This window comes from Gekko japonicus, unplaced genomic scaffold, assembly GCF_001447785.1.
Source record: "Gekko japonicus isolate JY-2015 unplaced genomic scaffold, Gekko_japonicus_V1.1 scaffold915, whole genome shotgun sequence".
Taxonomy (NCBI): Eukaryota; Metazoa; Chordata; class Lepidosauria; order Squamata; family Gekkonidae; genus Gekko; species Gekko japonicus.
The window spans coordinates 68,571-78,028 of record NW_015173149.1 but is presented as its reverse complement, the minus strand read 5'-3'; the positions used below and the strand labels follow the sequence as shown (position 1 = coordinate 78,028).

At 47.3% G+C, this 9,458-nt stretch overlaps 1 protein-coding gene across 1 annotated transcript in view; it reads right to left on the bottom strand.

Moving 5' to 3' along the window:
• The window catches only part of LOC107119769, a 13,355-nt gene that overhangs the window by 2,105 nt on the left and 1,792 nt on the right, over window positions 1-9,458 (bottom strand). Inside the window, exons 2-3 of the mRNA XM_015422353.1 lie at window positions 6,167-6,271; window positions 3,323-3,406 (exon numbers count right to left, since the gene is read on the bottom strand). Of these exons, the coding sequence (XP_015277839.1) occupies window positions 3,323-3,406; window positions 6,167-6,271 (189 nt within the window). The remainder of the gene's footprint in view (window positions 1-3,322; window positions 3,407-6,166; window positions 6,272-9,458) is intronic.

Here is a 9,458-nt window from a genome sequence, read left to right as displayed (position 1 = left end):
TGCAGGGATGCCTGTATGTTTCTCTCTTCTGTGAGTGAAGCTCTAGTTCTGGGGAACGACTTCACACATCCGATCACCCTTAACCAGCCATAGCCAGGCCCGTCGCCAGTATTTTGTGGCTTGGGGGGCACATTTTTTTCTGGTGGGGCTGAAGTTCTCAGTGCAAAAAGAAAAGCGGTCAGCCACTTTAGATGACAGCCCTCAGCTGCTGCAAGTTAATCACTTCTGCCAGTCAACCAACAATCCTGATAACAAGCCGGCAGGTGGGCGTGATGACTTTTATAGTCAAGAAAGCTAACATTTGGGCACTAAGGAGAGAAGGCAGAGTGTGGGACCCGGGCTGTTGAGTGTGTGTGAAAAATCCGCACAGGTGCACCCCTGTTCCTTCCTGCATGCCTGGCATTCCAGCTGCAAAGTATTACGGCCAAACCCCAGCCAGTTAAATTCCAAGTTTTAGATCGAGAAATTTAAGAGCAGATCCGGAGGGGTGTGCAATTTTTTTTTTTAATCAGTATTTTTTGGTTCGGGTCTATTGGACCTGGAAAACATCAGGATTTCTGGGAAATCCTGGATCCCAATACCAGTATTATATTCGGATCTGGTTTATTTCCGGCAATCCCGAATTTCTTCAGGGGCGTCTGTAATGATTCCTTGTTTTGTTTTAAATCTTTTTAATTTCTTTTTTAACCAGCGTAGGTAAAAGGTAAAGGTTCCCTGGCTCGAAAGCCAGTCAAATCTGACTCTAGGGTTGCGGTGCTCATCTCCGTTTCAAAGCCGAAGAGCCAGCGCCAAAGACATTGGTCATGTGGCCGGCATGACTAAACACCAAGGCGCACAGAACGCTGTTACCTTCCCACTGAAGGAGTACCTATTTATCTACTTGCAATTTCCTCCGTTCGAACCGCCAGGTTGGCAGGAGCTGGAATGAGAGGCGGGAGCTCCCTCCGTCATGCGGCACACCCGGGTCTCGAACTGCTGAACTACCGACCTTCCACAGTCTGCAGTTCAGCGTCTTAACCACTTGAGCCACCACAGCATTTAACCAGCGTACAATATGTTAAATAATACACAGTACATCCACACTTAGAAACATAACACAGAGTTTTATACCTGGGGATCCTTACACCTATGGCCTAATACGAGTATTGTTGCCTCAGAGGTTTCTATAAGGATGTCCTCTTGGGTGTAAAACTACAGTGGTGCGGTTAGAGATAGCTTGTATTGAGTGTTATTTGGAGAAATGGCGCCATCAAGTCTAGTTGAGAGAGTAATGAACCTAGAGGATTAGCCATTTAAGGTACAGAGGGTTTGAGGGAAGAATGTCTAGAGACCAGAGGTCGATTCGGGGGGGATCGCGGGGGATCGCAGATTTGGCGGGTGATGTGCTGGGGAGTTCAAATAGCACCTTTAAGACTAACCTTTAAGACTAAGACTAACTGAGTGGTGGGTGTGGCCTTATGACACACTTCCGGTGATTTCAGGGGGTGTGGCATATGCTAATGAGTTATGCTAATGAGTTCCTCTAGCTCTTTTTCTACGAAACGACCCCTGCTAGAGACCAATGTTCCCTCTAAGTTGTGGAGTCTTGTGAGCAAAAATTCTACTTTGTGAGTTACTGGCATTAAAGTTGTGAGCGAGCGATTTGGCTACCGCCTAGATTAGCTTGCTCTCGAGCCATCCTTCCTGAGCGAAGCCAAAAATGTGTGAGCTGGAGGCTAAAAAAACTGTGAGCTGGCTCGCACTAACTCAGCTTAGAGGGAACACCGCTAGCGACTGCAGGTAGGAAACAACTGGGTACCAAGTTGACACAGATTTGGAGAGGTGTGGGGTGGCTGTCTGTGGTCTGTTCAGGGAGTCAGTGATCTTTGCCATGACGATGGGCTCACATTTGCTGTTGTTCAGTCGCACAGTCGAGTCCGACTCTTCGCGACCCCATGGACCAGATCACGCCAGGCCTTCCGGTCTTCCGCCGTCTTCCGTCCTATTGGGTTCTGTTATTAGAGAGTCAACAGGGAATGTTTCCTTCAAGAATTTGTTGCTGTTGTTCGGTCGCACAGTCGAGTCCGACTCTTCGCGACCCCATGGACAAGATCACGCCAGGCCCTCCTGTCTTCTGCCGTCCTCTGAAGTTGGCTCAATTTCATGTTCGTTGCATCTGTGACACTGTCTAACCATCTCATCCTTTGCCGTCCCCGTCTTCTTTGACCTTCAGTCTTTCCCAGCATCAGGGTCTTCTCCAGTGAGTGCTCCCTTCTCATTGGGTAGCCAAAGTATTTGAGCTTCAGATTCATTATCTGGCCTTCCAGGGAACAGTCAGGGTTGATTTCTTTTAGGATTGACTGATTCGATCTTCTTGCAGTCCGAGGGACTCTCAATAGCTACTCCTTGTTTTCATGTGTGTGTGTTCCTTTAAATGTTAGTTTGACAGCAGTAATGCAAGGAGGGCGATCCGGGGAGATGTGTGTGCTGTGACTGGCTGATGACTGAGTGTGGGAGGAGATGTTCCGAGAGGAATCTGTGTGTTTGTGAGTTTTATGACAGAGTTTAGAGTGTGTGTGTCTCTGTGGAGAGTGAAGTGTGAAAAGCTCTAAGGAGAGTCTGTGCAGAACTCTAAAAGTCTTGTGAGAGAGTCTGTCTGAAAAAGAAACAAGCTGTGTCTAAACCGTGTGGTTAGATCGATGTTTTATCTTATGTGGAAAAGTCAAAGAGTTTAGTTGGGTTGGCTACACATATGATGGAGCTGCGGTGGCACAAGTGGTTAAGACGCTGAACTGCAGGCTGTGGAAGGTCGGTAGTTCAGCAGTTCGAAACCCGAGTGTGCCGCATGACGGAGTGAGCTCCCGTCTCTAGTTCCAGCTCCTGCCAACCTAGCCGTTCGAAAGCAAGAAATTGCAAGTATATAAATAGGTACCACTTCGGAGGGGAAGGGAACACTGTTCCGTGCACCTTGGTGTTTAGTCATGCCGGCCACATGACCACGGAAACGTCTTCGGACAGCGCTGGCTCTTCGGCTTAGAAACGGAGATGAGCACCGCAACCCTAGAGTCGGATTCGACTGGCTTTCGAGCAAGGGAACCTTTACCTTTTACTACATATATGAGAGAGAGAGAAGAAGCCTGTCAGAGTGGAATTTCACTGTCTGAGAGACTGTGTGTGACACCAAGCTTGCTAGTTATATTTTACAAGTTCCTTTTTCCAGAAACCTATTTTGCTCTTATTTCAATAAATCCACAAAGTAACGTAAAGAAAGTCACCATGTCGCTTCCACTGTATTATAAGGGGCACTCGCCCTTCCCCACGTTCCCTGATGGGGTGAACTTACCCCCTCGCCTGCTGTTTCACAAAGGTACTGGACGACGGGAGCCCCCTGCTCAGAAATGATGGTCCCGTGACATTCCTTCACCACCTGCAAGAGAGGAGGCAAAGATGGCCGTTCAGGGGGAGGAAAGCATAAGGGAAATGTCGAACCGGAAGAAGCTGCATTGGAAGGTGGACTTTATGGTAACACGCCCTGCCCCCCCATCTGTTGGAAGGGGTGTGGGCAAGTTGGTTCTTATTTGCACCTATGGTGGGCTTGCCCATTCATTAATCAGTTTTGGTCTCAAATACTTAATGAAACTAAAAATATTACCTCTCTTACAATCCCGTTCTCACCAATTATTATTTTGTCAGATTTATGGGAAAACACTCAAACCCCGAAACATCTTCGAGAACTAATATCCACGTTATTGTCAGCAGCAAAAACAACTCTCGCCTCTAAATGGAAATTGCCTGCGCTTCCCACATTACAGGATTGGTACAATAAATCCTGGGAATTCTTTATTTTTGATAAGATAACTGTTGAATTAGATCACCCGGACGCAGAACGACAAAAAATTTTCTTTGCCAAGAAATGGTCAGCCTTTGTTCTTAAAGTTGTGGGTCATACGAATTTCTCTTCAATTGATATAGTTTCCAAACCTGAAGTCTCTTTGTTGGTCACCGGCTAACCCCTGACGAGTTTGTTTGATAGTACTTCGTCTGCTATATTGTACTATCAGTATCTTTGACAGTTATCGTTCCAAATTTTATATGTAATCCTTATATATATTAGATGTTTATACTTATGTTTATGCTTCTGTTTATATTCAATGTAACTCTTTGACAGTTTCCTCAATAAAGTTTATTTAAATTAAAAAAACAACAACCACACCCTGCCAACGTCCTCCTCCTCCTCATACCGGACCTGACCCAAGCTCCACCCCTTAAATCTCCAGGGTTTTTCCCAACCCAGAGCTGGAAACCCTATTATTTGGATTTTTTACGGATTGGTTTTTTTCATATTTTGTAATATGACTTAAATTTCAGTGAGAAGAGTAGGCTTGAAGACTGGGTTTCCAGCTCTGGGAGGGGAGCCACCTAGAGATTTGGGGAGGTTGGAGCTTGGGGTGGGTGGCGTTTGGGGGAAGGGAGAGACCTCAATGGAGTAGAATGCCATGGAGACCACCCTCCAAAGCAGCCATTTTCTTCAGGGGAGCGGATCTCTCTTGCCTGAAAATCAATTGTAATAGCAGGAGACCCCCAGGCCCCACCTGGAAGTTCAACAAACACACAGGAAACACGGCAAAGTTAGACAAACGTAAAGAAACCCTGGAGAAGCCTTCTATAGAACTGTTGACTTGTGGACTGTAGCACTGTGAGCTTCGGTTCCAGGAAAAATATGTCTGCCTGAAGAAGAATCTGTCGAAACACGCAATTTTTGCCTGGGAGGCGTGTTGCTTCCTTTGATGCTTGCTGAGTCACTTTTTGTGGCGAACATAACAGCCTGCTGCGTCTCTCGTCATTTATGACTTTTGCAACCTTCATCAGTCTCTTATCAGGAGCAAGATAGTCTACAGCATTCGAATAGGTCTCTACAGTAGCTGTGGACTTTTCTATAGATATATATGTTCATCATTATATCTATCTATCTATCATCTATCTATCTATCTATCTTCTATCTATCTATCTTCTATCTATCTATCTATCTATCTATCATCTATCTATCTATCTAATCATGGCATCAGGCCCCATCACTCCCTTGCAAATAGAAGGGAAGTTGTGGAAGTAGTGACAGACTTCACGTTCCTGGGATCCTAGATCACCGCAGACTGTGACAGCAGCCATGAAATTAAAAGACGCCTGCTCCTTGGGAGGAAAGCGATGGCGAACCTAAACAGCATGATAAAAAGTACAGACATCCCCCTGCCAACAAAAGTCCGCATGGTCAAAGCAATGGTATTCCCAGTAGTCATGTATGGCTGCGAGAGTCGGACTATAAGGAAGGCCGAGCGCCGAAGAATAGATTCTTTTGAACTATGGTGCTGGAGAAGACTCTTGAGTCCCTTGGACTGCAAGAAGATCAAATCAGTCAATCCTAAAGGAAATCAACCCTGACTGTTCCCTGGAAGGCCAGATAATGAAACTGAAGCTCAAATACTTTGGCCACCGAATGAGAAGGGAGCACTCACTGGAGAAGACCCTGATGCTGGGAAAGATTGAAGGTCAAAGAAGACGGGGACGGCCAAGGATGAGATGGTTAGACAGTGTCATAGATGCAACGGACATGAAATTGAGCCAACTTCAGAGGACGGCGGAAGACCGGAAGGCCTGGCGGGATCTGGTCCATGGGGTCGTAAAGAGTCGGACTCGACTGTGCGACTGAACAACAAAAAGGTTTTTGTATTATAATGAATTCGTGTTAGACACACGAGGGTCTCTATTGTACTTAAATCAATATATGAAGACACAAGTGCATATTAGTAGTATGTGTTTTGTTCCAACACGGTGTTTCTTTACGTTTGCCCATCTGGAGGTTGGGAAGCCTAGATATAAATTAAGTTGGTAGTGGCAATATTAATTATACAGCACATGGCTGGTGGGCCCTCACTGTTTCAGCAGAGGAACGTTGGCCCAGTTCAGAATCGGCACAAAACAAAGGTTATGAGAACCAGTTCTGACAGAATCAGGGAAAGTTCGGGGGGAAACATTGCCAGGTCCTGTTCAACGTCTTCGTGGTCAGTGCCCCATAGGTCAGAACTCCCTGTTGTACCACTGCTTTGCTGTCCTTAATGCTGCCCAGGTTATGCCACGTAAAGCAAACGCCCTCTGACTATGGGTTGGGTGGGAAGAGAGGAAGGGAACTCACCCCATCGCCCTTGAAATCACACCTGTCCAGGTTCAGGTCCGAGGGGGGGCATGTGGTCTCCTGCACGGTGAACTCCAGCTTCTGGAGGGACTGGATCGAGGGGTCCTAGGAAGAGAAAAGTGCAAAGAGGAACCTACCGGTTAATGCTGCACAGTTGTCCGAATCCCCACACGTTCAATTGAATACACGTTTGTAGTAAAGTAGTATTTATTGAAGCTATGGAAAAGCTGGAACACAGGAACTGTTTGGAATGACCAAGAGGGTCAGGACACGGGATAATAAACAGATTCATACAGACAATAACCAATGACATTGGTTCCCGCTTCCACGGGTACGTTGAAACTCGCGCCTAAAGCCTGAGAATCAACTGCTCCTGAAAGTTAAACAATTAATTGCTTCTCATGCTCTAATCAAGCGGCTCTGGCTCCGCACCTGTGACCTTGCAGATAACTACGTTTCAAGCAACACTAGCGTTCATAGAAAGGAATGCATATAACAAGCTGCTGTCTTCATACTATTATCAAGCATGCGCAATAGGGTCTAAGCAGACCAGGGAGTGAAGGGGAGGGCTCCGTGGCCCAGACAAGTCATACAGAAAATACATGGAACTAATTGGCAGCTTGCTGACAACAGTTTTGCCCAGTCATAGAAGCAGGATACGGGAGTGCATGCAATAAATCTCCTCCCAAGGTAAACTTGCACGTATTCAAGCTGATCCAGTTCAGGTTGCAGTCAAAAGGAGAGAGAGCAGCCTAATCGAAAGAGAACTTTCCCTCTCACAAATGGCCAGCTTGTCTGGCATCACATGTGTGTGGGAGTTACGAGGACCTTGCATCTCTTTGTATCTATCCACTGGGGAGAAATGCAGAGACCTATGTCTCCATGGAAGGCCATGTGCAACGAGGGAGAGGACAAAGGGAGGGAGGGAGAGAGAGAGAGAGGACCACAAAGTATAGATAGGGACTCTGGGGCAAGTGATGCCCTGTCATCTTGGTGCTTGGGGGGGTCAACAGTGGGATGGCTGGTGGACCTCCTGATGCCCCCTGGTATTTCTGGCCACTGTGTGATACAGAGTGTTGGACTGAAGGGGCCTTTGGCCTGATCCAACACTGGCATCTCTTATGTTCTTATGGATATATATCTGGAGCAGAGGTCCACCAGTGGCTATTAGCCACAAGGTATAGATAGGAACTCTAGGTCTGGGGCAAGGGATGCTCTGTCTTCTTGGTGCTTGGGGGGGGTCAACAGTGGGAGGGCTTCTAATGTCCTGGCCCCACTGCTGGACCTCCTGATGGCCCCTGGTATTTCTGGCCACTGTGTGATACAGAGTGTTGGACTGGATGGGCCTTTGGCCTGATCCAACATTGGCATCTCTTATGTTCTTATGTTCTTAGGACGGGTCAGAGGGCAGCTCCCAGGTGAAGACAAAGGTCGAATCTGCATTTGCATTTTTAAATCAGTTTCGTGCTGCTGTGACACTGTCATTCTCTATGCTTGTTTGAACGTTGTTTGGAGAAGATTCTTTTAAAGCAGTGGGGAGGCGCAATGACAGTGGAGTCGCAAGGAGAAGGTGATAAACATATGTGGACGTGCAAAAGTATGCTAGCACTGTTGAGGTGTGAAAACAAAATCAAATGTAGCCAGCTTTTTTGAAGATGGAGTCAGAAGGCTGGGACACCGGTGGGAAAGACAAATGCAGATTCGACCAAATAGAGGCATCCCATTTAAGGAGAGAACATCTCCCCCCCCCAATGTCCAGGCACACTGAGTCGCTCACTCCAACAATACCAAATAAATGTCCTGCCCAGGGGTCATTTCGTAGAAAAAGTGGTGCAGGCTCATTAGCATAACTCATTAGCATGACTCATTAGCATAACTTATTTGCAAATGCCACACACCCTGACATCACCGGAAGTGTGCCAGAAGGCAACACCCAAAGGCAACACCCAAAGGAGTCTCAGAGCGGCTTACAAACTCCTTTCCCTTCACCTCCCCACAACAGACACCCTGGGAGGTATGCGGGGCTGAGAGAGCTCTGACAGGAACGGCTCTTTTTCAAGAACAGCTCTGACAGAACTACGGCTTGCCCAAGGTCATCCAGCCAGGTGCAAGTGGAGGAGTGGGGAATCAAACCCGGTTCTCCCAGGTTAGAGTCCACACACTTAACCACTACACCAAACTGGAGAGAAAGAAAAAGAAGGAAAGAAATAGAAGGAAAGAAGGCGGGAAAGAGGGAAAGAAAGAAGGAAAAAAGGAGGGAAAGAAAGAAAGAAAAAGAAGGAAAGAAATAGAGGGAAAGAAAGAGGGAGAGGAGCAGGGGGCGGGGCTTGTTGCCTGTGCCCGCCCCCTGGGCTCTTTACTGCCGGAGCTCCGCTCTTGTGCACTCCTGCAGGAAACGACCCCTGATCCTGCCCTGCATGTTCCAAAGGTCTTTTAGAGTATCTGGTCACCGAAAGATTTTCACAGCCAGGCCACAGAAGCCAGAAGGTCTTCCCTTAATGTTTGTCTCCCAGCACTGGCAGAATTCAGATGTTTCCTGCCTCTGCTAAGGAAGACTTCCTTCAGTCACCATGGCATCGATGGACCTCTCCATTACTTCCTTATTCAACAGTTAATTACTCACTGAGGAAAGAAGTACTTCGTTTTGTCCATCCTGAAACTATTGCTCATCAGCCTCATTGGGTGCCTCCAAGTTCTAGTACTGTGGGAGATAGAGAGAAAAGTCTCTCTATCCACTTTTTCCACTTCATGCCTAACTTTATAATCCTCTGTCATGTCCCCCCTCAGTTGTTTCTTTTCTAAATTGAAAAGTCCCAGACTCCTCTGCCTTTCTTCATAGCGGAGGTGCTCCAACCCCCTCATCATCTTGGTTGACCTCCTCTGTACTTTCCCCAGCTCTGCAATGTCCTTTTAGAGAGATGGTGACCAGGACTGTACACAGCAGGGGTCATTTGGTAGGAAAAGAGGTGCAGGAGCTCATTAGGATAACTCAGCATAACTTATTTGCATATGCCACGCCCCCTGACATCACCGGAAGTGTGTCAGAAGGCAACACCCACCGCTCAGGCCCCACTGGACTGTTTTGGATTGCTAGCTATTGGGGCGGGGGGACGTGCAGATCTGTCCTCGTAGAGGAGGGAGAGCTTGTACCTGAATAAAACCTGGCCTTAAAGGTGCCACTGGACTGCTTTGGATTGCTAGCTATGTGTGGGGGGGGGAGAATGCGCAGATCTGCCCTCACACAGATCTGTGCAAAAAGAGAGAGAGAGAGAGGGAAAGAAGGAGGGAAAGA